Raw genomic sequence first — 27894 nt, forward strand, 5'->3', positions numbered from 1 at the left:
AAAATATATTTTTTATTGCTCTTTAGTAAAAATATGGCGTCCTTTATTCTTTACAGAGCTGACATGTTCTAGTAGGACCCTTTGGATTTTACATCAGACCAGGAGCTGACAGGCTCCTTATCTCTGACATTATAAACACTCATTATAGCTCAGTTCTTATCTTTAAGGGGCTAACATCCCCAAAGCAAACCCTATCTCCCAATCTCTTCCTCTACAGGACTTTCTGATTCTGCTACCAGTGATGGCCAGTTCACAGTGTTCGCCAACAAACACATGCGGGCTGCCATCTTGACTCACAAGTCCGGCGATGCACAGGTAAGTCCTTACCTGTGTCGGGAGCCGGTCTGAAATCAAATGCGGTCACCGGGAGCAGGCAGTTCCGAGAAAAGCCGCCGGGGGCCTTCATCGGGCTGTTCTTGGAACTGCCTGCTCCCGGTGACCACATTTGTTTCAGACCGGCTGGCGGCACAGGTACAAGTAAGGGCTTACCTGTGCATCGCCGGGCTTGTGAGTCAAGATGGCAGCCCGCATGTGTTCGTTGGCGAACACTGAGAACTGGCCATCACTGTCTGCTACACATAAAGACATACACTTGACCTGGTCTTCTTCCGGGTGTGCTTGGTTTTTGACTCTGCCAACTCGCCTCACAAATAGTACAAAGCTTAAAACCTCCTGGCACAGGTGGCAGAAACCCTGTCAAGTGTATCAAAACTCGCAGTCTTCAGTGCTCTAGGTGTGACACAGGTCCAGAAGACTTCATCTATTAGAAATTTATGCTGAGAACCTGTAACTCTGCCCAAACAGCGTCATTCCTCAGCATTAAATCCACCGGAGAGGTATGAGGAAAGCCTCCATGGTGCACTTAGCTGAGTGTGGACAGTGCCGGCGATGCAGCGTTTCATGTACCAGAGACAAAGATAGTTTGGGTAAAAGACCTGTCTCACTTGTACAGGGGACAGTTCATACTGTATGTTATGTGGGTGTCAATTCATCTTATATATTTGGGAGTGCATACTGTATATCTCAGCATGACATAGGCACGTGTATCAAAGATCCTGTATCACAGTCTTCACGTGTCTCATAGATAGCCATTTATGGTGTGACTATTTGTTTCCTGATATGGCAACAGGATGTCACTATGCTATTATACTTATTAAAAATCTCTACACATCTCTTCCCTCATCTCTGTCTACCATCCTACCCATGCTCTCCGTTCAGCAATGACATCCACCATAATCTGAACCCATCACCCCCATCTCCAAGACTTCTCCCGAGCTGCACCAGTTCTCTGGAACGCCCTACCCCAAACAATTAGATTAATTAACCATATTCAGTTTTACGCGCTCCCTAAACACACATCTTAGGTTGGCCTATCACATCCGTTGATCTAACTTCTCCACTCACCCTCAACCCCCCCATCATCATTCTGAACCTGATCCATCAGTATCCACCACACCCCATGTACTCAGAAGCACTAAAGATACCAGCTGGTGACGGCTCAGGCAGCCTTTTATCTACTCCCCTATTGTGTTAAGATGGCCGGACCACTGTACAAAATAAGAACTTCTTCTACTTTCTCTTCTACCCCCAGATTCTCATAGACTGTAAGCTCTTGTGAGCAGGGCCCTCATTCCTCTTATTTTAATTGTTCACTTGTTTGTTGCCATGTTATTTATGACTCTGTTTGTACATAAACCCCAATTGTAAAGCGCTGCGGAATATGTTAGCGCTATAGAAATTATTATTATGTCTGCTGCATGCACCTTTGCTGTCCATTGCCCTGCTATCACACTATGGGCCTCTGCACTGATATCACTCCAACGTTACTTGGATGTACACCATTTTGGCATCTGTCACATTATACTACCATAAATTAGATTGTGAGCCCCATTGGGGACAGCTTGATGCTAATGTCTGTAAAGCGCTGCGGAATATAGTAGCGCTATATAAGTGCATAAAATAAAGTAAATTATCCCATGATGAGCTCCTGAGGATAGGTCATCAGTATATATGGCCGGACATCCCCTTTAAATGAATGAAATGCAAATTATACAGACTCTTTCACCACTAATCCATAAATCAATCTGCTCAGCTCCTCCTGCTCTATACCATGTTACCTTCAGCTCAGACACCATGTTTAACATGACAGGTTCCCTTTAACTTATTTTAACAAACGTATAAACATATAAGATGCTATGCAGGTTACAAAAACACTTACTATGTGTTTCTTCTTGTAACTATTGCGTAATTTGCACATGCACTTTATTATCCGCTTAGACTAATTGAATAGGTATAGATATATTCAAGGACCCACATTGGAGGGTTACCTCTCCTCTCCTTTGCTTATATACATAAGCTTGCACTTTATATCTGATGATATTATTTGTATTCCTACCAATAGTGGGTATTCTTTCAATATATATTTCATACGGTAGCTTTGCTTCATTTGGATGTATTTACATTTGGGTCATTTCTGTTCTTATACATTTTTTGTAGCCTATCAACTCTCCCAGGATTGTGCTGCACTTTGTGCATTTGTCTGTCATCTCTCTGTATGCTTTTAACTACGTATTTAATAAAACAATATTTTTATAGCTTATTAGCTCTCAGTGTTCTTTTGTAGGTTCTCTATTAGTTTCTGAGTTAAGCTCTTGTGAGGGGACTTCACTGCGGCTTCACGCCATTTCTTGTGTAATCTATTTTTGTACTAATTATATGCATATTAAAAGTTCTACGCCAATCTCTTACTTTGTTGCAAGACATCCCATGGACTGCACAGAGCTCTCGTCTAGAAATGGAGCTCATGGGACCAGATCCATCAGCACCCATCATTGTAAAACGCTGCGCATGGAAGAGCAGCAGATGTACAGTGTAAGGAGTTTGATGGACAAGTCTGGTCACAAAACTCTCCATCAGCAAAGTTTGCAGGGAAAAGACAAAATTTGAAAGGGCCTCTGTCGGCAGATTTGTCCCTATGACACCGGCTGACCTGTTACATGTGCACTTGGCAGCTGAAGACATCTGTGTTGGTTCCATGTTCATATGTGCCCGCACCTAGGGCTGCTCCTTTCACTGCCGCACCCTCTCCACTTTTGATTGACAGGACCAAGTGTGATGATGTTTTCACTCCTGGTCCTGTCAATCAAGGTGCAGGGGGTATGTCAGTTGCAGAGAGAGCTGAGCCTCTAGGAGTAACGCCCCCGTTGCTCCTAGAGGCTCATTTGCATATAATAAAACATAATTTTTTTCAGCAATGCGGACACATATGAACATGGGACCAATACAGATGCCTTCAGCTGCCAAGTGCACATGTAACTGGGTCAGTGTCATAGGTACAAATCTGCTGATACCCTTTAAGTGTCCTTGATTTTACATTAAAATTTGGAAATGCTATTTATTTAAATCACAAGTGTATAGGAATATAAGTGAATAGAAATGAGCTGTCCCATTGAAATGAATGGGAAGGCTTAGGTGTAATTACACCTGCTGACCGATGCGGATGCGACAGCGAGCAGGTAAACAATGCAGGGAAGCCAGCGATAGCACAGCGTTCGCATCTTCTCTTCATACAGCAAATCGGTGGGGGTGCCCAGGATGTCGGACCGCCGCCGAACTGATATTGATGACCTATCCTGAGGATAAGTCATCAATAAAAATTACTTGGACAACCCCTTTTAAAAGGGAACCTGTCACCTGGATTTGGGGTATAGAGCTGAGGACATGGGTTGCTGGATGGCCACTAGCACATCTGCAATACCCAGTCCCCATAGCTCTGTGTGCTTTTATTGTGTTAAAAAAAACTGATTTGATACATATGCAAATTAACATAAAAGAGTCATATCTTACTTGTGTAACCAGAGAAGAGTCATATTTTCAAGCTCTGACTCATCTCAGGTTAATTTGCATATGTATCAAATCGGTTTTTATACACAATAAAAGCACACAGAGCTATGGGGACTGGATACTGCGGATGTGCTAGCGGCCATCTAGCAGCCCATGTCCTCAGCTCTATACCCCAAATCCAGGTGACAGGTTCCCTTTAAAATGAAGAGTACAGGGTACCATGTGCACAGCTTAAGAAGGGTGCTCTTAGCTATCCCTACAGTCCTGAATATGATGTACTGCAACAGTGCTTGGTAAAAACTCACCTGAAGAGCGTCAGGCCAAGCTAGTGCTACTCCTGAAGGACCATCCAGATGTTCTCTTCGGAAGGAATGTTGGATTGTCTAAGAGCTACAGCTTTAGATGCATTCACCTACAAGGTGCCTGTGAAGTGTCGCTGCCTCATGAGTGCAACACTTCAATGCTCATTTTCAGCCAAACATGAGATTTGCTCATTATAACACTAAAGGTTTCATTTTCTTATTCTTTTAACAGAAAAGATATGTATATAGCTAGAATCCACTCACACAGCAACAGCAGATCAGTACAATGAGAAGGGTTTGGAAAACTCCAGCAGTGCCCACTATCCATGTCAGTCGAAGAAACAGGATCACGCCTAAGATATTTTGCATGCATGGAAGGTAGACCCCCATCAGCGTGCCCATACTGGGAGACTGCAAGAAAAAACAGAGAGGTATAAAAACACAGGATAAATGGAGATAGAGAAAGAAAGATAATATAACGGACCTACATAGGGAAATTTGCTCAGACGAGAAGGGCGAACCCCATTTCTCTGTTTAAAAAGGGTTTCAGCATATGGTGTTAGCCATCACTGCAAGTAATGCAGCCACACGGTAACCATATAGTGCCACGCATTAACCAATCAATGCTCCTATGCAATAGGACAGTGTGTATACAGTACCTTACATTCTCTTCATTCTCTCGTCATGTAAGCTGGAAGTTATAAACAAGGCCGCTAACTTATAGCCCCCTTTTCCTACCCAGAGACATAACTGTACGATAAGCAATACGGGAGGTTAGAGCTGAACGTAGCTGCCAACAATTCTGCGCAGTGAGCTTTCCTATAGAACTAATTGCAGCCGCCTAACCCCACTGCTCCAACTGCAGCCGCCTAACCCCACTGCGGCCGCCTATCCCCACTGCTCCAACTGCAGCCGCCTAACCCCACTGCTCCAACTGCAGCCGCCTAACCCCACTGCTCCAACTGCAGCCGCCTAACCCCACTGCTCCAACTGCAGCCGCCTAACCCCACTGCTCCAACTGCAGCCGCCTAACCCCACTGCTCCAACTGCAGCCGCCTAACCCCACTGCTCCAACTGTTGACAGTGACCTATGCATGCGCGGCTGGCCTCCATTCACTTTGGGGGTCCCTACAATAAGCCACCAGTGTTCGAGGAGACAGAATCCCTTTAAAAAACCCTTAGTGACCACCAATACGCATTTTTACTGAAGTAAACTAAGGGGGTTTAAGACAGACAGCTGGTGTTGATCAATGATTATATGTACCCAAAATGGTGCATTAAAAACTGTAACTTGTCCTGCAAAAAATAAAGCTTTATAAAAAGGTACATTTATGAACAAAAAAAGTTATAGCTTTTGAAATGCAATTTTGAAAAAATGTGAGTGGTCACTAAGGGGTACCATGAATTCTTCTATACACATTATAGGCATACATACCAGATACAAGGACCCAAACTATTTTTCAAAAGCACTTTTTTTTCCCGTTCAAAGATTAAGATTAAAATTAAAATAATGGAATCATGGCTGCCGTACATGATCTTGTGCTGCTTTGAGATGGCCAATTATAAAATATACAAGATTAGACGCTCTCTGACTAATCCTCAGGAAATGCCAGCTGTCCAGGATTTAAAGATGCACAAATAGAGTTAAAACAGGGTTATATTTAAACTGTGGTTCTCTGGCAGCAGCTCCTGAATGCTATACTGTGGCCAGATACACACTGGGGAGTGGGGTGCATCCCCACGCTGACTAGTTTAGTTGTGATTATGATATGCTTTAACTCATCCCCTTTTAGCTAAACAGACAAAAACATAGCGGAATACTACTACTACATACTGCTGCTGCACACTACAGAATACAAAAAATATTCTACAGTTTTCAAACCAGCACCTGGATCTGAATACTTTTGTAATTGCATGTAATAAAAAAATTTGCATAGCCACTGAGATATTCAATAAAATGTCTATTTATAGCGCCACCTGCTGTTTGTTATTTATTTCTTTGTCCTGCTCACTGAGATGGCTGCACATACTCCGTTTCATCCTTCATCTGCCTCATGAGCTGCGATAGGGAGAGCTGAGACACACCCGCTGAGCTGCGATAGGGAGAGCATGGACACACCCGCTAAGCTGCGATAGGGAGAGCATGGACACACCCGCTAAGCTGCGATAGGGAGCGCATGGACACACCCGCTAAGCTGCGATAGGGAGCGCATGGACACACCCGCTAAGCTGCGATAGGGAGCGCATGGACACACCCGCTAAGCTGCGATAGGGAGAGCATGGACACACCCGCTAAGCTGCGATAGGGAGAGCATGGACACACCCGCTAAGCTGCGATAGGGAGAGCATGGACACACCCGCTAAGCTGCGATAGGGAGAGCATGGACACACCCGCTAAGCTGCGATAGGGAGAGCATGGACACACCCGCTAAGCTGCGATAGGGAGAGCATGGACACACCCGCTAAGCTGCGATAGGGAGAGCATGGACACACCCGCTAAGCTGCGATAGGGAGAGCATGGACACACCCGCTAAGCTGCGATAGGGAGAGCATGGACACACCCGCTAAGCTGCGATAGGGAGAGCATGGACACACCCGCTAAGCTGCGATAGGGAGAGCATGGACACACCCGCTAAGCTGCGATAGGGAGCGCATGGACACACCCGCTAAGCTGCGATAGGGAGCGCATGGACACACCCGCTAAGCTGCGATAGGGAGCGCATGGACACACCCGCTAAGCTGCGATAGGGAGAGCATGGACACACCCGCTAAGCTGCGATAGGGAGAGCATGGACACACCCGCTAAGCTGCGATAGGGAGAGCATGGACACACCCGCTAAGCTGCGATAGGGAGAGCATGGACACACCCGCTAAGCTGCGATAGGGAGAGCATGGACACACCCGCTAAGCTGCGATAGGGAGAGCATGGACACACCCGCTAAGCTGCGATAGGGAGAGCATGGACACACCCGCTAAGCTGCGATAGGGAGAGCATGGACACACCCGCTAAGCTGCGATAGGGAGAGCATGGACACACCCGCTAAGCTGCGATAGGGAGAGCATGGACACACCCGCTAAGCTGCGATAGGGAGAGCATGGACACACCCGCTAAGCTGCGATAGGGAGAGCATGGACACACCCGCTAAGCTGCGATAGGGAGAGCATGGACACACCCGCTAAGCTGCGATAGGGAGAGCATGGACACACCCGCTAAGCTGCGATAGGGAGAGCATGGACACACCCGCTAAGCTGCGATAGGGAGAGCATGGACACACCCGCTAAGCTGCGATAGGGAGAGCATGGACACACCCGCTAAGCTGCGATAGGGAGAGCATGGACACACCCGCTAAGCTGCGATAGGGAGAGCATGGACACACCCGCTAAGCTGCGATAGGGAGAGCATGGACACACCCGCTAAGCTGCGATAGGGAGAGCATGGACACACCCGCTAAGCTGCGATAGGGAGAGCATGGACACACCCGCTAAGCTGCGATAGGGAGAGCATGGACACACCCGCTAAGCTGCGATAGGGAGAGCATGGACACACCCGCTGAGCTGCGATAGGGAGAGCATGGACACACCCGCTGAGCTGCGATAGGGAGAGCATGGACACACCCGCTAAGCTGCGATAGGGAGAGCATGGACACACCCGCTAAGCTGCGATAGGGAGAGCATGGACACACCCGCTAAGCTGCGATAGGGAGAGCATGGACACACCCGCTAAGCTGCGATAGGGAGAGCATGGACACACCCGCTAAGCTGCGATAGGGAGAGCATGGACACACCCGCTAAGCTGCGATAGGGAGAGCATGGACACACCCCCTAAGCTGCAGCAGAAAAAACACTCCCCTTGAGCTGCCAGCTTGATATAAATCTATGAAGGAATGGGGAGATCTCTGGAACCATGTGAGGTACAGGGCTGGTTCTGGCTTTGTTAGAAAGAGATTGTCATGTACTATATGCTGTCCGATTTTAATTTTTTACATTAGTCATGGGATAATCCCTTAATATATTAGGATCCACCCCTCCCTGCCGGACCTGTGAAAGGAAACCTATCTGCTTCCCCGCTGCTTGGCTCCTTCCATTCACGGTGCTCCCGTTCCTGCTTGTCAACTCATGGAATGGATGGAGGTCACGTGTGCTGCTGCAGCGATGACATGTCCATGTCACATACCACTTGGGGGACACTGCGACCAGTCATTGGTTGCAGTGCCACACGTGACATCTCTCCACGCCAGATGTTGACAAGCAGGGACTGGAGCACCAAGAAGGGAACAGGGAAGTATGGTGCGTGTCATTTATGTGAAAACATTGGGGGAGATCTATCAAAACTGGTGAAACCAATCAGATTGATCCTTTCATTTTTGACTGGAGCGGTTGGAATCCGAATTGGTTGATATGGGCAACTAAGCCAGTTTCCCTTTGCAGTAGTTGTGATAAATCTCGCCCATTGTGTAGTTTGGCTGAACTTATATTTAGTAGCAGCACACTGCAAGACTGGCAAATTCATGAGCCGCAGGCTACCCCAGCACACCCATATGCAGAGGATAGGTCATCCGTAAATTATCTCCGAAAACCCCTTTAACTTTATCTACATGATAAATGCCATTTACTGAAGTGAGACAACCCCTTTAATATTCTGCACCCTCCTACCTGCCTTATAGGACTTTTTCGTATCTTTACATACAGCACAAATTAATTTGTTAGGCTTCAGGTTATGAATCAATCGGGCATCAAAGCCTTTACCTTGAAGACTTTCTTACGAACCCCTTCTCCAATTTCAGCCTCTTCATGCTCCTTTGCTCCCTGCGGGAGGTTTGTGTAGTTAACAAGGCGGCTAAGAAGGGAAGAAACTTTAGGTCGAATGTCCAGTTCTTCCTACAAAAAAAAAAAAAATTTTTATTTAAATTTTGTATGTCTAAATTAGTTAAATTTTAATGTTGGGCATCTTACAAATATTAAAGAACACATTTTAACTTATAAAAAAGAAGGTGCACAAACAAAAGTCTTTAACTTCAATAGTTGTGGCGCGCGACAAGCACCATTTATAATACCTGGAAGGCTGAACCAGGACATATCCTCATTTTTCACCCAGGCAGCCCCCCTGACTTGAGCATCGGAGCAGTTCAGGCTCAGATGCTCTCCTTTGCCCTGCACTAAATCGCGCAGGCCAAAGGCATTTTCTGGAGTTTCGGTGATGTACCGGGCTCTCCAGAGGGCTGCCAGGCGGAGGCTTCCGCCCAGCAGTGAGCCCGGTGACGTCACCGGCACTGATGGGCGGGCTTTAGCGCTGCCCTAGCCAGTAAAATGGCTAGGGCAGTGCTAAAGCCAGACCATCAGAGCTGGTGAAGTCACAGAACACACTGCTGGGCCTCCGCCCGGCAGTGTGTTATTGTAAATTAAAGAGCCCTTGCCCTGCGCAATCCAGCGCAAGGCAATGGAGAGCATCGGAGCATAAAATGCTCCGATGCTAACATCAGGGGGGCTGCCTGGGTGAAAATATGGGTATGTCTGGGTTCAGCTCTGAACCCGGACAACCCCTTTAAAGCTTTGTAGCAGTGGAGACAGCATGTATGCAAAAAATGACTACCTCCATGTAACAGACAATATACACAGTCGAGTCCCAATATTCTGACCAGCAGCTAATATCCAGAGTAACCACCATGTGCAGCACGGACTGCGGCTAGATGGGCTGGGACTGACTCAGTAAGGTCTTGGTAGGTTGTCGCAGGTATGTGGAGCCATGCTGACTGCAGTGCATCCCACAGCTGCTGGAGGGTGCGTGGGGAGGATCCATAGAGTTAATGCAACAATCGAGATGGTTCCACCAATGCTCAGCTGGGTCCAATTATGGGGAATAAGGGGGCCATGGTAGTACTTTGAAGCCTTGGTCATGCTCTTCCAACCAACATCAGACATTTCTAGTCGTGTGACATGACGCATTGTCTTATTGGAAGATCCCATCCGCCCCAGGGAAGACAATCAGCATGTATGGGTGTCTGATCTGCAAGGATGGATTCATACCCAGATCGGTTGACAGCGCTTTCCACATGGATGAGTGGCCCAGAGAATGCCACGAACCTTTCCCAGACCATAACGCTGCCACCACCAGCAGTGTTCTTCTAGCAGTGGTTGCAGAGCGTTTATTCTCTGATGTTTCTCGCCTGACAGGCTAACGTCCATCCATTCGATAAAGTGGAAAACATGACTCATAGGAGAAGACAACCCTCTGCCAATCAGAGGAGGTCCAATTCCGATACTGCAGTGAAAATTGAAGCCTTTTGTGCTGATGCAACTTTATTAGCAGAGGTGCAGCGACCCTCCATCTGCTTCAGAGCCCCATACACAGTAAGGTTCACTGAACTGTAGTTTTAGACACAAGTCTGGTAGCCCCGTGGTACATTTTGGCGGTAAGTTGCTCCACTGTAGGGCATTGGTCCACCCTTGAGCACCTTCATTGCCAACGTTCACCTTTCACATCAATAGCACGTGGTGCTCCGCAGTTTCCACGTCACTTATTCACAATGGTGCTATTTGTCCACTCACCATACACTTTCACCACAGCAGCACGTGAACAGTTCACAAACAGCGCAGGTTTAGAAATCCCGCCACCCTTTGCCTCGAAAGCCAATAATCATCCCTTTTTGCAACTCTGATAAATCGCCCGTTTTTCCCCATGGCACCACCAAGGGATATGTGAGCAGACAGCCTCTCTCACCCCTTATATACCCACCAAGCCAGCTCACCACACGGGACTTCCTTCATGAGCTACGCGCTGCCCACGTAGAAAGCAGGAAGCGGTCAGAATAATGTGACTCGACCGTGTACTTTTATTATATCACTACACAAATAGACTTGTCACATGGTCCTTAATAAGGTTCAAATACCCCAATGGCGGAGACCATTTCCTCCATGAACACTAAATTGAGTAGAAAAGAGCAACAAAACAGACAGTGGCTATATCCTCTAATGGCAAGAATGTGAGCAGAACGTTCCTGTACTTCAATGTCTTTTGTTTGCTAATCAGGTAGGTAGACATACAGTTTTGGCTCACATTCACACTAAGGTTTTGAGAGACATGGCCACTTGGTAATTAAAAACTCAATTACAATGGGCCCAACACTCACCTCTGCTGCAGCAAAAAGAACAAGGGTCTCAGGGTTATAGCATGGGAATGCAGCTCTTACATGGTCTTTATCAACCCTGTCTTATTGGTCAGTCAAACCATGATTTCAGACCAGCCTCTAAGAACAGGCTTTCCCATCATCCCTAACAGCCAATAGTGCATAACCATCCAGGGGCAGGTCTGATCATGCGATCTATATCCAATCTCAATGCTGATCACAGCAATCAGTTACTAGAAAATGCATGCTCCTGGACTTGGCCTGCTTTTGCTCCTACACTTAAAGGCTATGGACACCTTTGGGGCATGCTTTTGGGATAGCATTTTACTTATTTTGGGCTAAAAATCTTTTTTCCAATTGGTCTTTGTTAAAAAATTTCAGCTGTTTTTGAGATACTGGAGAGTTTTAGTTCTCAGTCCTGTAAGTGGACTACTTATGTGAAGCCTTATCTCTGATCTCCTGACCTCATAAACACTCATAGCTAAACTCTCATCAAACTGATAAGAATATGACGGAGATCAGAGATAAGGCTTTACATGAGCTGTCAACTGACAGGACTGAGGAGTGATACTCTGTAAACAGACTGATTTTAAACCCCTATATCTCAAACTGCAGAAAAGTTTTAATAAAGATCAATAAAAAAAATTGGTAAAATGAGTAAAAAAATGAGTAATGAGTATGAGTAAAATGTAAATAATAAAAAATGGCCCCAAAGGTGTCCATTGCCTGTAAAGAGCTATTCCCATCTTAGAGATTGACGATCAATGTCAGACAGGTGCGGGTCTTCCCCCTGTGACCTGCTCCTATCTCCAGAACTGGACCACCGAAGTGAAAAAGAGTGCACTGCTCAAGCACGATCTCCCTACATTCACCGCTATGGAAGTTCCAAAAACAGACGATGCACTGGCACAGCTATTTCCGTCAGTCCCACAGAAGTGTATGGAGAGCACAATGTACATGCGTAATGTGCTCTCCATCACTTCAGGGGCCACATTCTGTAGGACCAGCACCTATCTGACATTGATAGCATATCATCCTAGCCATATGCCACCAATGTCCCAGATGGGTCAACCCCTTAAAACAGAGCTGCAAAACATAAACCTGTGTGCCCATGTAGTCTTACCTCAAATAAAGCCAAGTTCCTGTCGTAGAATTCGATTCCTTTCTGCGACTCAGAGCTTTTGAGAAACGGACTACTCTCTTTGACGCTTCCATGACCTAAAAAAACAAAAAGACAAAATGTTCTAATGTAATATATATCTTCTAACATAATATATGCCTGTTCCTTTTGTTCTCAAGAGAGATAACCTACTGCAAGAGGTGTTTGGCAGTGGCTTACCTCCCCCTCCATATTAAGAAGACATGCATGCTTGGCCAGGTATGCATGTACATTGTGGAACTGGGTATTGGTTGAACAAGCTATTGAAGGTGTACTGGCACCTTCAGGGATCTTTAACATGAGTTATACGGATTGTGTCAGGATTGTTTTTCATACAAGTCCCATTCACTTCTATGGAGCCAGGGGTGCGTGAAAAACATACAACATAGAACATTTTTCCTAAATGCAGAGATGTGGTGTAAAAAATGACATTCACGTGCACAGACCCGTTGAAATGAATGGGTCAGGATTCAGTCCCGAAGCATTGCATCAGAACGGAAAACTCGCTTGTGTGAATGAGGTCTTACAGTGTCTTGTTTCTCACAGTTAGTTCTTGTTCATACGGCAGTCAGGCCTTTTGTCGGAGATGTAGGTCAGGAGGACTCCTATCGTACACCTCTGATAGGAGTCTACAACATAATCCACTATATAGGAATACAGTAAGATGCATCAACTACACAACCCCTCACGGCTCCTACTTTATCAAAATGTTAAGAGCCCCCATGACCACTTGATAAGTCCTATGACAAGAAGAACCTGGAGTTCTGCATCCCACATCACCTCCGCATCTTCAGTGAGCTAGGTACCAGGGGAAGAAGAGAGGGTGACTGCTGCCATAATTTCTATGCAGGGTGCAACCCAGAGCTCAGTAGTGCGGCCGTCGCCACTGCTCTTCATGCCCGTCTCCCTCTTACCATTGGCCCAGCAGCTTGATGATGAAATATATATTTTTTTAGAACTCTACTAACACTGATGGGAAAGGGTCCCAATATACACGAGGGCCTGTAAAGGATGCCACACAATAAAATACCTCACTTATTAGCTCCATTTGTAGAAAATGAAAGCAATTAACGCACAGCAAACATTTTATAAAGGGGATAGCCTACAACACTATTCCATTCCTCTTATATTATACAGCTGGCACTTGGCTCTCACTGCCGGGACTGGAGAGAACTCAAATCCCGATAGTTTAACCACTCAGATGCCATGGTCAATAGCAACAATGGCATCTAAGAGGTTAAACAGAGAGATTGCTCTGTCCTCTCAAGTCAATGCAATTGCAGGGCATCAAGTAGTTAACATGGCAACCCCCAGGGCTGCCAGGTACCAGCCACTACATACAACCTCAAAGATTTTTGGTATAGCCGTATCCACAACAATCCAACCTGTTAAATTATCCTACACAGTGAATGCTATTCTTGTCCGAGATTGCGGATAAGAATAAGACATGCTCTCTTTTTCTTGCGGAACTACGGATGCGGACAGCACACTGTGTCTGTCTGCATCTTTTGCGGCCCCATTGAAATGAATGGGTCTGCACCCATTCCGAAAAAATTGTGGAACTGATGCGGACCCATTCATACGGTCATTTGAATGAGCCCTTACCCGTTCTGGTCCTCTGTGCTGGCTCCCGCTTTTCCTTCATCCAGTCCAGGGGTTTGTTTTCTTCCTCCCCGCCATGGACATGGTCACAAGGAACACATCAACCACTGGCTTCAGCAGTTACGCGTCTCTTTTGGACACATCATCACTGAAGCGAATCAGGTGGCCACCACCATGCCGGGGAAGAAGAAATCAAACCTCAGACCAAAAAAGTGGGAGCCAGGGCGGAGGACTGGAGCGGAGGGGAGTAAATATGATCCTTTCAGTGTGGGAGGCAGGCTGTCAGCACCTGTTAGAAATTATATATTCCTGAAAAACCTCTTTAAAGGGGGGGTATCAGTATCAGATCATTGGGGGGTCTGACTCCCAGCACTCCCACAATCAGAGACGTCACCGTATATCAGTTACATGGTCTTTTTGCAGCTCAGCCCCATAGAAGTGAATGGAGCTGAGCTGCGATACCAAGCACAGCCGCTATACAATGTAATGTGCTGCGCTTGCTGCTGGGAGTCCGCAGAGCTCACCAAGGCTCCGGTAAGTGCAGCGGCTCCCTAAAGCAGCTGATTGGAGGGGGTGCGGGACTCGACCCCCGCCAATGTGATAATGATAACCTATCCTGAGCATAGGACATCATTATCATTTCCTGGAAAGCCCCGTTAAGTACCAAACTAGGCTGTGTCCTTAAGGGGTTAAAGGCAACCTGTCACCGGATACATCATTATGAATCCAACTACATGCGAGAAGTGCGCTCGTCAGTACTTTGTAATGCTCTTGGTCCTATTTTCAGCATGTGGCTCCATTTTGTAGAAATTAGCATTTTTTTTATTTTTTATTAAAATAACCCCTGGGTACAAGGGCGGTGCCATTGCACTTGAGGCTCTGCCCCTTCCCATACCGGTGCCCCACCAGTTTGACTGACAGGGCCAGGCATTGAAGATGAACTAACTGGTCCTTGAGTTTCGGGCAGCGAGTGCAGCACACATGCTGCACAGGGATGGAGCGTTCAGCAGTTTCCACCACTGTACAGCGCTTATGCCTGGCCCTGTCAGACTAAGTGGTGGGGGAGCAGTCAAGTATGAAAAGGAGTGGAGCCTCGGGTGCAACGGCACCGCCCTCCCTGCACCCAGGGGCTAACTGGCATAAAATAAAACTGCCGATTTCTACACAATGAGGCTACATATTGAAAACAGGACTAAGATCATTACAAAGTACTGACGAGCGAAAAACTCGCATGCAAGTTGGATTCCTTATGATGTATCTGGTGACAGGCACCTTTAATACAACTAGGAAAAATGTCCACATGTTACTGTGCAGAAAGGGAGAAACTTATAAAATTATGTTCCTTCACATCATAAAATAGCTTGGAAACATGCACTTGAGAGAGCAAAATAAATGAACGATCCTGAGGCATAGCCCTGGTAGACCAATGCTATCAAAGATAACAATACCCAAAGTTTCACATTAAAATTCATATTCTAAGGCCAGATTTACACAACTGTAAACCCGTCCACACACTCAAAGTCCTCAGTAACACTGCACCTGAGCAGTGTGCTCTGCCACCGATTGACTACTCTCTACAGCCACCATGGGGACCACTTCTCACTCCCATGGCCAAGGCTTCGCCTGTACTTCTCCCCTTCTTTGGATTGTATTATATAAGACTACCAACCATCATATAAAGCTTCAAAAGGCCATCTAAAGTTATCTACAAAACCACCTCTTAAAGGAAGCCTACCACAATACCCTGCCAATAACTTATAGCACTCCTTCCCTGTGGCTGGCTCCACTTCTTTCTTGCCTTCCATCTCCACTTGAAGCTCTCCAGATCACAGACAACCCAACCAGGTGGAAGTCTCATTCCACTTAGTCTGCATCTATGTATATATTTGTTAATGTATTTTACTTATTCAAGCAGTGCCACAAGTAATCTGAGGATTTAATATAGTATAAAATATAGTTAAAAATGTATGGATAACTAGTTGGGTAAAATCTTATTCAACTATACACAACAGAAAGCTAACAATTTATCCCTACTCAGTAATAAGCTTGTAACCCAGAACTTTTACGTTGGTCGTAAGTTCCACATTGCAAATGACAATTGTGGAAACACATGGGTTAAGCAGACCAACTAGAAAACAGTGGAGCAATAGAGTTATGCTAGGCTAAAGAAAAATAAAGTAAAAAATGATCAGTCCCCCCCCCATACGGATAACTCCACGGACCTTACCCTTCTGCCCACCAAGGCAGGCGTCTCCCATCCTCAGGGTAGGGCAGCGTAATTCTTCCCCGGCAATAGCGAGGAATAACGTTTGACCTCTTCAGTGCGACGCCTCTCTGGATGCTCTTACGTTGGAGCAACAGCCAAGTGAATTAATCTGGAATTAGCAAAAGGCTTTCTGTACTAAAGCCAAGGTTGTCTTTAAGTAGGGCTGGTGGAGGGGAGGGGGGGGTCAAAGGACTGTCACACTTTATCTTGTGGGCAACATCAATCTAATTCAGGCACAGGTAATAATAGTCGTCAGGTTCAAGTAGCAAATAATCCAAATTATAAATGCACACGCTGGACAATAAATGGTTATTTCATCAACATATTGAGGAATATACAAAACCTAAAAAGTAATTTTAAATTAAAGGAGTAGCTAAAGTAAGCTTTAGGGTAGGTTCACACAGAGTATGGCCTCATGCACACGACCGTTGTTGTGTTCCGTTCCGCAAAATGGGGTTCTGTTGTTCCGTGATCCGTTTCCGTGTGTGTTCCTTTATTTTTGGAGGATCACAAAACATGAAGGAAAGTAAAAAAAAATCTAAGTCAAGTTTGCTTTGCAAATGATAGGAAAAAAACGGACGCGGATGACAATCTTGTGTGCCTCCGCGTTTTTTCGCGGACCCACTGACTTGAATGGGTCCGCCAACCGTTATCCGCGAAAAAAATAGGACGGGTCCTATTTTTTGGATGGACTGAAACCACGGATCACGGACGCGGATGACAAACGGTGCTTTAGCCGAGTTTTCAACGGACCCATTGAAAGTCAATGGGTCCGCAGAAAATCACGGAAAACGGAACAACGGACACGGAACACAAAAACGGTCGTGTGCATGAGGCCCATTTGTGAGCCGAAAAAGACCTGATGCGAAATCCACATTAGGTTTTTTCCCCCCATGTGTTTTTGGGAAGGTTTTCTTCCTGCCCATTTTCAATGGAAAATCTGGATGTGGATTAAAGGCTGCATTACATCAGCCGATTCTGCAGGCGGAGGGAAGTGTTCCTTCCCAGCAATCGCCTGCTCGTCAGCGGAGGAGACTGCCGCTATTACATACAGTGATCTCCTCCACAGCATGGAGAGGAGCGGTCGTTATACCATCGCTGGACCCCATGCTGTAAAGTGGTTTGCCGCTGGCAAATCGTGATCTTTCAGTCTGCCAGCAGTGGTTGTCCGCTTTTTTCTATTGATGACCTATTAACGACACAGGTAGTGTTCATGTTTGGTCTGTTTTTCACTGAGCACTGGTAGGAGAAGCTCTGGAAATTCATCTGCAGCCTAGCAGTGTCCGTGGAATACGGATGACAAAAAATGGACACAGGGACTAGAGTTGAGCAAAGCGAGCTTCGGATGCTTAAAGGGGTTCCGCAGTTCTTATTCCTCTATATAGATCATCAGCATCTGATCGGCAGGGGTCCGACACCCGAGACCCCTGCCGATCAGCTGTTTGAGAAGGCAGCGGCGCTGGCAGTAGCGCAGTGGCCTTCTCGCCGTTTACCGCAGGCCCAGTGACGTCACGACTAGTATTACTGGCCTGGGCTAAGTCCCATTCATTTGAATAGAGCTTAGCTCCGCCAAGGACAGTGATACAATTCGTGACGTCACTGGGCCTGCGGTAAACAGCGAGAAGGCAGCAGAGCTACTGTCTTCTCAAACAGCTGATCGGCGGGTGTCCCGGCTGTTGGACCCCCGCCGATTAGATGCCAATGATGTATCCAGAGGATAGGTCATCAGTTTAAAAGAACTGCGGAACCCCTTTAATCCGAAGTCGCTTTGTTCAAAAGTTTGGAATAATACTGTACAGAGATTCGTCTCCTTACAGTATTAGGCTACTTTCACACTTGCGTTCGGAGCGGGTCCGTCTGGTGTCTGCAGAGACGGATCCGCTCCTATAATGCAAACGATGGGATCCGTTCAGAACAGATCAGTCTGCATTATATTTCAGAAAAAAAGTGTGAAAGTTAGTCAGACGGATCCGTCCAGACTTTGCATTGAAAGTCAATGGGGGACAGATCCGTTTGAAATTGCACCATATTGTGTCAACTTCAAACGGATCAGTCCCCATTGACTTACATTGTAAGTCTGGACGGATCCGTTTGGCTCCGCACGGCCAGGCGGACACCCGAACGCTGCAAGCTGTGTTCGGGTGTCCGCCTGCTGAGCGGAACGGAGGACAAACGGAGCCAGACTGAGGCATTCTGAGCGGATCCGCATCCACTCAGAAAGCATTGGGGCAGTACGGATGCGTTCGGGGCCGCTTGTGAGAGCCTTCAAACGGAACTCACAAGCGGAGCCCCGAACGCAAGTGTGAAAGTAGCCTAAGAATGTATGGGCTCTGACGAGCCGAAGTTAGGTATTTACGAAGTCGGTCGTGACTTTGTTGAATAACTTTGGTAATTGATTTTTAAAGTGGAAAAATGCATTAAAACTTTAAACCGAACTCTGCTTTGGTTCAGAGGTACCAGTTGGAACTGAAGCAGAGTTCGGTTTCAAGTTTTAAAGTAGTTTTCCACTTTAAAAATCAATTACCAAAGTTATTCAATGAAGACACAAGCGACTTCATAAATACCTAACTTCGGCTCGTCAGAGCCCATACATTCTAATACTGTACAGAGACGAATCTCCGTACAGTATTATTCTGAAGTTTCGAACAAAGCGATTTCGGTTGAAGCATCCGAAGCTCGCTTCCCTCAACACTAACAGGGACCAAACATGGATCCTCTACGGACATTTTCACGGATGAAAACAGATGTCAAAACAGGCACTAAAAAGTGAATGAGGCCTTACTATTAGGTGAAATTATGCATCACGTGTGCTATCCCTTAAAGAAGGGTGTAAAGCAGCGTGAAGAGGATCTCTGGCGAGATACACAAGAACGCACCCTGTGTAAGAGCTGAGTGGAAATGAATGCGCCTGGGGCAAATCTCTGCTGTCGCGTCTACATAAAACAACAATGAGTAATAGATTGGGTAAAACAATACTTCTGTTTGTGGCCATACAGATAACTGTTTATGTAGTTGGAGCTCAGACAAGCAGGGTTTCAGAAAAAATAAAAAAATTTGGGTCAGCTAAACCCAACAATTTTTGCAGGTGTGATAAATAGAAGTCCCGTTTTGTAGCATACATTATGTCATACGATTTTATGAGTGATGTCATATATACCTTATTGTACAGAGTATTGTATATGTACAGCTGCAAGAAAACGTATGTGAACCCTTTGGAATAATAAGGATTTCTGCACAAATTGGTCATAAAATGTGATCTGATCTTCACAACAATAGACAATCACAGTCTGCTTAATCTAATAACACACAAAGAATTAAATGTTACCATGTTTTTATTGAACACACCATGTAAACATTCACAGTGCAGGTGGAAAAAGTATGTGAACCCCTAGACTAAATATATATATATATATATATATATATACACATACACACACACACATACATACACACACACACTGCTCAAAAAAATAAAGGGAACACTTAGGCCTCCTGCACACGGCCGTTTTTTTTCCCCCGTTTACTGGCCGTTTTTTGCGTTCCGTATACGGTCCGTATACGGAACCATTCATTTCAATGGTTCCGCAAAAAAAACGGAATGTACTCCGTATGCATTCCGTTTCCGTATTTCCGTTTTTCCGTTCCGTTTTAACATAGAACATGTCCTATTATTGCCCGCAAATCACAGTCCGTGGCTCCATTCAAGTCAATGGATCCGCAAAAAAACGGAACACATACGGAAATGCATCCGTATGTCTTCCGTTTCCGTTCCGTTTTTTGCTGAACCATCTATTGAAAATGTTATGCCCAGCCCAATTTTATCTATGTAATTACTGTATACTGTATATGCCATACGGAAAAACGGAACGGAAAAACGGAACAGAAACGGAAACACAACGGAAACAAAAAACGGAACAACGGATCAGTGAAAAACGGATCGCAAAACACTGAAAAAGCCATACGGTCGTGTGCAATAGGCCTTAAACAACACAATGTAAGGCCTTATTCACACGTCCGTTGTTTCTTTCCTGATCTGTTCCGTTTTTTGCTGAACAGATCTGGACCAGATCTGGACCCATTCATTTTCAATGGGTCCTGAAAAAAAACGGACAGCTCAATGTCTGATTTTTTTTCAGGACCCATTGAAAATGAATGGGTCCAGATCTGGTCCAGATCTGTTCAGCAAAAAACGGAACAGATCAGGAAAGAAACAACGGACGTGTGAATGGACCCTAACTCCAAGTCAATCACACTTCTGTGAAATCAAACTGTCCACTTAGGAAGCAACACTGAGTGACAATCAATTTCACATGCTGTTGTGCAAATGGGATAGACAACAGGTGGAAATTATAGGCAATTAGCAAGACACCCCCAATAAAGGAGTGGTTCTGCAGGTGGTGACCACAGACCAATTCTCAGTTCCTATGCTTCCTGGCTGATGTTTTGGTCACTTTTGAATGCTGGCGGTGCTTTCACTCTAGTGGTAGCATGAGACGGAGTCTACAACCCACACAAGTGGCTCAGGTAGTGCAGCTTATCCAGGATGGCACATCAATGCGAGCTGTGGCAAGAAGGTTTGCTGTGTCTGTCAGCGTAGTGTCCAGAGCATGGAGGCGCTACCAGGAGACAGGCCAGTACATCAGGAGACGTGGAGGAGGCCGTAGGAGAGCAACAACCCAGCAGCAGGACCGCTACCTCCGCCTTTGTGCAAGGAGGAACAGGAGGAGCACTGCCAGAGCCCTGCAAAATGACCTCCAGCAGGCCACAAATGTGCATGTGTCTGCTCAAACGGTCAGAAACAGACTCCATGAGGGTGATATGAGGGCCCGACGTCCACAGGTGGGGGTTGTGCTTACAGCCCAACACTGTGCAGGACGTTTGGCATTTGCCAGAGAACACCAAGATTGGCAAATTCGCCACTGTCGCCCTGTGCTCTTCACAGATGAAAGCAGGTTCACACTGAGCACATGTGACAGAGTCTTGAGACGCCGTGGAGAACCTTCTGCTGCCTGCAACATCCTCCAGCATGACCAGTTTGGCATTGGGTCAGTAATGGTGTGGGGTGGCATTTCTTTGGAGGGCCGCACAGCCCTCCATGTGCTCGCCAGAGGTAGCCTGACTGCCATTAGGTACCGAGATGAGATCCTCAGACCCCTTGTGAGACCATATGCTGGTGCGGTTGGCCCTGGGTTCCTCCTAATGCAAGACAATGCTAGACCTCATGTGGCTGAAGTGTGTCAGCAGTTCCTGCAAGATAAAGGCATTGATGCTCTGGACTGGCCCGCCCGTTCCCCAGACCTGAATCCAATTGAGCACATCTGGGACATCATGTCTTGCTCTATCCACCAACGTCACGTTGCACCACAGACTGTCCAGGAGTTGGCAGATGCTTTAGTCCAGGTCTGGGAGGAGATCCCTCAGGAGACCGTCCGCCACCTCATCAGGAGCATGCACAGGCGTTGTAGGGAGGTCATACAGGCACGTGGAGGCCACACACACTACTGAGCCTCATTTTGACTTGTTTTAAGGACATTACATCAAAGTTGGATCAGCCTGTAGTTTTTCCACTTTAATTTTGAGGGGGGCTCCAAATCCAGACCTCCATGGGTTGAAAAATTTGATTTCCATTTTTTTTTTTGTGTGATTTTGTTGTCAGCACATTCAACTATGTAAAGAACAAAGTATTTCAGAAGAATATTTAATTAATTCAGATCTAGGATGTTATTTTTGTGTTCCCTTTATTTTTTTGAGCAGTGTATATATATATATATATATATGTGTATGTTCCGCGATCACTCAAAAACGCAACCATCGATTTCAACTAAACTTGGTATACACATCCCTTGCTACCTGGAAATAAATCTTGTGGGGGTCTCAGGTCTCTAGGACCTACCCTTTCTGAGATATTCCCAAACAAATGACCTGCATTAGCCTGAAAGTTTCTCTTTATATCCCAACTGCCATACACACGGTCACATGTCCCTTATCAGACAATAGACGCTTGCAGGCCCTTGCAGACGAGCGTGTCCGGATGCGTTGCGTCTGCGATCAGGGAAAATCGTGCGAGTGCGTACGCAACTTCAGTCAGTTTTGACTGTGATTGCGTTGCTCAGTTTTTTCCGCGCGAGTGCAATGCGTTTTGCACCCGCGTGAGAAGAAAACTGATTGTGGTACCTAGACCCGAACCCGGATTTCTTCACTGAAGTTAGGGTTTGGGATCGGTGTTCTGTAGATTTTATTAATTTCCCTTATAACATGGTTATAAGGGAAAATAATAGCATTCTTAATACAGAATGCTTACTAAAATGTGGCATGAGGGGTTAAAAAATATATTAACTCACCTCATCCTGTTGTTCGCGCATCCGGCATAGTCTTCTTCTTTCAGGACCTGCAAAAGGACCTTTGATGACGTAATAGCGCTCACCATGTATCTTCATTCAGAAGGACCTGCGCTGACATCACCGTTAAGTCATCAAAGGTCCTTTGGCAGGTCCTGAAAGAAGAAGAAAGAAGACGAACAAGCGGATTAGGAGAGTTAAAAAAATAAAAATAAATAAAAATTAACTCCTGCCACATTTTACTAAGCAGTCTATTAATAATGCTATTATTTTCCCTTATAACCACGTTATAAGGGAAAATATTACAGTAAAAATGTGTGAAAATCACACCACACTTGTTTGCGGATGCTTGTGATTTTCACGCATCCCCATTCACTTCTATGGGGCCTGTGTTGCGTGAAAAACGCAGAACATAGAACATGCTGCGATTTTCACGCAACGCACAAGTGATGCGTGAAAATCAACACTCATCTGAACAGTAATGTTCACTTCACGCTTCGCACCCGCACGGAATTCTAGCCCGTGTGAAAGGGTCCTTAGTCTCCACATACACACAGTTTTACTCCAGGTTTCCATAACAACCCAGCCATTTCTCTTCACTGCTGTAGGTCAGCGTTAGGCTAGGGCTACACGACTACATGTCGCACGACACACAGGGCACAACTACACTGCGACATTGATGTCGCACGACAATTTATATAATGGCAGTCTATGGTGTTGCACTGCGACATTGACATGCTGCGACTGCGACGCAACAGTCACAGATAAATCCATCTTGGATTTATGTCGCAGCATGTAGCTTGTCGCAGTAAGACACCATAGCCTATCATTATAAAAATAGTTTCGCGACATTGGTGCGACACGTCGTTGTGTAGCCCTAGCCTTAAGGGGGCGGGGTGCTGTGGCAGTCACCGTTAAAGGGGGCGGGGTGCTGTGGCAGTCACCGTTAAAGGGGGCGGGGTGCTGTGGCAGTCACAGATAGATGGACGGTCCCCTATGGAGGTCAGTGTTAAGGGGCTGGGTGCTGTATAGGTCACTGTTAAGGGGGCGGACCCTAGTATCAGAGAACATGGTGCGCGCTGCTCTCAGCACGCTCCATGTTCCCTCAGCAGCACAGGGAAGAAGGAAGCAGTACCTACCTCCCCCTGTGCCACTGCTGCCACCACCGCCAATGAGGAGAGAGAGGCGGAGGAGGGGAGGGGCTGTGGCCATTGCAACACCAATGATAATTAATGTTTAATACAGATACAGGAGGCCGGTGCCGGCGGCAGAATCACACAGCCGGCACCCGGCCTCTATGACAGGGAGCTGCGATCAGCGGCAGTTAACTCCTCACCTGAGGGGCTGATCGCAGCTCCCGGTCATATCAGCCGGGTGCCGGCTGTGTGATTCTGCCGCCGGCACCGGCCTCCTGTATCTGTATTAAACGTTAATTATCATTGGTGGTGCGGTGCAGTGCCCCCCCTTCCCCCAGTATTAAAATCATTGGTGGCAGTTGCAGCGCCCCCCCCCCCCTTCATTGGTGGCAGTTGCAGTTGCGATAGGAGCCCCAGCAGTGTAATTGCGGGGCTCCTTTCGGTTACCATGGCAGCCAGGACGGTGTACGATATATGGTCCGTGAGCGGGCCATATGTCCCGGAGCAGCATTGATCGTGCGCACGGGAGCACACAGCATCATAGATTACACTGATGCTGTGGACGTCGGGCCGCCCTCCGGACTATTGTCCCGCACTCATATGATCAAGGGCCCTTAGGAAGATTAGGACAAGGGATTAAAAGATCCCAGGTTCTAGCCCCCCAAGGGGGGAAATAGTTATTAAATAAAAAAAAAAAAAAAAAAAAAAAAAAAAAAAAAACACAACATCAAAATTTTAACCTCCCTGGCGGTATGATTAGGTCAGGAATTTTGTACCAAAAGTGGTAAAAATTTTTGCATAAATATTTTATGGTCACAAAAGACAGTAAAATGGCAGGAAAGGGGCACTGTACAGTCATCAAATGTCAGATCTGAGGTGATACAGTGTAATCCTCTCAGATTACAATGTATAACCTTTTATGTGTGTTTGTCACTTTTTATGTTTATATTTATTTAAATTTCCCGCCCAGTTCCGCTCCCATGCGCAGCTGCTGCTCGCAGGGAACGGAACCAGGAAGTCAAATGCCGGACGGTGTTCTGCCAGATCTCTATACCTTGTGAAAAGTCTATACCGGAAGTGACGCGGCCGCACAGGAATCAGCGGGAGGAGGGTGTGCCCAGCGCTGCGCATCCTCTGGCTTAGGAAACAATTGTTGCAGCGCCGTGATAGAAGTACTTTGTGCACCGCCCGTGCGCACTTAGGGGTATAGAGATTAATTAGCAGCGCAAAATGTTGCATCAGATCTCCCTACCTCTGAGTGCGCACGCGCACAAATCATCAGATCAAATCAGGATGAACTGCAACTGATGATTTGTGCGCGCGTGTGCACTCAGGGGTAGGGAGATCTGATGCAACATTTTGCGCTGCTAAATCTCTATACCCCTAAGTGCGCACGCGCGGTGCACAAAGTACTTCTATCTATGCGCTGCAACGATTCTTTCCTAAGCCAGTGGATGTGCGCTTGCGCACCGCCACGCACACCCTCCTCCAGCCGATTCCTGTGCGGCCGCGTCACTTCCGGTGCGGCCGTATCACTTCTGGTATAGACTTTTCGCAAGGTATGGAGATCTGGCAGAACACAAGCGGAGGACATCGCCGGCAGAAGGTGAAGGGACTCTGCAATGTTACCCCGAGCGTGACTCGGGGTTACTGCTCCTGGCAGCGAAAATTTACCCCAAGTCACGCTCGGGAATACCGTCAGGGAGGTTAAGTATAAATCACCCCCTTTCCCAATTTTACATATAAAATATATAAACAATAAATAAATAAACATTACATATCGCCACGTCTGATAAGTCCAAACTATTAAAATATTTAAAAAATATCTCCTATGCGGTAAACGCCATAACAGAAAAAATAAAAACTGTGCAATTCGCCATTTTTTTTGTCACCTTGTCCCCCCCCCCCCCCCCCCAAAAAAAAAAAAATAGGATAGGACTGTTTGATTATGGGCCGGACATTCCATAAAATGCGGAATGCACACTGCTTTTTTGGTGCTTTATTTTTTTCGCGTGGTATCGAGTATCGCAATACTTTATTATGGTATCGAAATTGAATCAAAATTTTGTTATCGTGACAACCCTAGTGAGGTTCACATTTTCTTTTTCACCAACGGATGTGCTGCGGTGTCTTTATTCTTCTTGTATTATACACCTTGGTAAGGTGTTTTCATCGCTGGCACCCAATCATTTATTACTAGGTGTGCTGCCCTGAACTTCCGTTATATATATATATATATATACACACACATATACATATACATACACACACACAGTATACTCACACGAATACATACACACAGTCTATATTGCATACATACACACACAGTATATATACACACGCATACATGCACAGTGTGTGTATATATATGTGTGTATATATACAATATAGACTGTGTGTATATATACAATATAGACTGTGTGTATGTATGCGTGTGAGTATATATATATATATATATATATATATATATATATATATATATATATATGTGTGTGTACTGTGTGTGAGTATATATGTATATCAGCCAGAGTCTGTAGCTGCCATCCAGTATAGAAGAAGGAGCCGCTGTCACACCGCCATACACGCCGCTCACCGCCACATACATCCGCTCCGCCATGTACTCACCATCGGAGCTAACGGTGTCGTACAGGTCGGGAGCCGGGCGCCGGGACTCGGTATAGTCCACGTAGTTGAACCCCTCCACGGAGCAGTAGTCGTCCTGCGGCCGCTCGGTGACCGGCACCACGGTGAAGTGCGGCATTGTCCGCCGCGGCTCACATAAACTTTCCAGCTTTGAGCGGAGCCGTCCGAGCTGAACTCCACATGAATTCCTAACCCATCGCCTCACTTCCTCCCAGAGAGCTCCATATTGCCCAGACCCCTCCCCGCCACCGCCGGGGGGACAGACAGCCGCGGCCGGGTGTGAACGACTTCTGTCAGGAATGTGGCATCTGCTGGAGTGATCAGTCAGGAGTTTACTGTGTTCACTGTTCAATCCAAAAATAAAGAGTTAATAATGTAAGCATTTTCCTATATGGTTGGGACAGAACAGTTCAGAGAAAAACTCCCCTTTATTATAGCGTCTACGTCTGTTTTAGGTGTAAAAATGCAGTTTTGGACAGTCATTTTCTAGTCACATTCACTACTGGAATTGCACCTGTTTTGGAGCCTCGTTCGACTATTTTGAACTGTTAGGCCCCTTTCACACAAGCGAGAATTCCGCGTGGGTGCGATGCGTGAGGTGAATGGCGCCCGCACGAAATCCGGACTCATTCATTTAAATGGGGCTCTGTACTTGTGCGTTGGTTTTCACGCCTCACTTTTGCATTGCGTGAAAATCGCAGCGTGTTCTATATTCTGCGATTTTCACACAACGCTGGCCCCATAGAAGTGAACGGGGCTGCGTGAAAATCGCATCCGCAAGCAAGTGCGGATGCGATGCGATTTTCATGAATGGTTGCTAAGAGATGTTGGTAAACATTCCGTTTTTTATCACGCGCGTGCTACACGCAGTAAATCACATTGCACCTGCGTGATAAAAACTGAACGCGATTACAAACAAAACTGAATGGCTTTGTTTGCAAAATCGCGCAGTTTTCACTGAACGCATCCGCAACGCATCCGGACACGCTCGTCTGCAAGGGGCCTAAGGGCTCATGCAGACGACCGTTCCCCCCGCCGTGGCTGCATACGCCGGGTCCGCAATACACGGGGCACCGGCCGCGTGTACCCCACATCACGGACGCAGACCCATTCACTTGAATGGGTCCGCAAATCCGAAGATGCGGTGCGAAAGCACGGATCAGAACCTGTGTTTCTGGCCGTGCCTCCGCACCGCAAAAAAGGAGTGAATTCAAGTGAATGGGTCCCACGATCCGCATGCGGCTGCCCCACGGTCGGTGCCCATGCATTGCAGACCGCAATTTGTGGTCCGCAGCACGGACCCGGCCAGCACACGGTCGTGTGCATCAGCCCTAAGGGTACTTTTTTTTACACTAGCGTTATTCATTTCCGGTATTGAAATCCGGTAAAGGGTCTCAATACCGGGAAAAAATGCTTCCGTTTTGTCCTAATGCATTCTGAATGGAAAGCAATCCGTTCAGCATGCATCAGGATGTCTTCCG

General features: G+C 46.4%; 1 protein-coding gene across 1 annotated transcript in view; it reads right to left on the bottom strand.

The window, feature by feature from the left end:
• SLC12A4 (solute carrier family 12 member 4) overlaps positions 1-26639 on the bottom strand; it is a 78129-nt gene extending 51490 nt beyond the window's left edge. Inside the window, exons 1-4 of the mRNA XM_040408984.1 lie at positions 26396-26639; positions 12393-12487; positions 8892-9023; positions 4410-4556 (exon numbers count right to left, since the gene is read on the bottom strand). Of these exons, the coding sequence (XP_040264918.1) occupies positions 4410-4556; positions 8892-9023; positions 12393-12487; positions 26396-26531 (510 nt within the window). The 5' untranslated portion in view covers positions 26532-26639. The remainder of the gene's footprint in view (positions 1-4409; positions 4557-8891; positions 9024-12392; positions 12488-26395) is intronic.
• Between the last annotated feature and the right edge of the window lie 1255 nt (positions 26640-27894).

Source organism: Bufo bufo, chromosome 10 (genome assembly GCF_905171765.1).
Source record: "Bufo bufo chromosome 10, aBufBuf1.1, whole genome shotgun sequence".
Classification (NCBI taxonomy): Eukaryota; Metazoa; Chordata; class Amphibia; order Anura; family Bufonidae; genus Bufo; species Bufo bufo.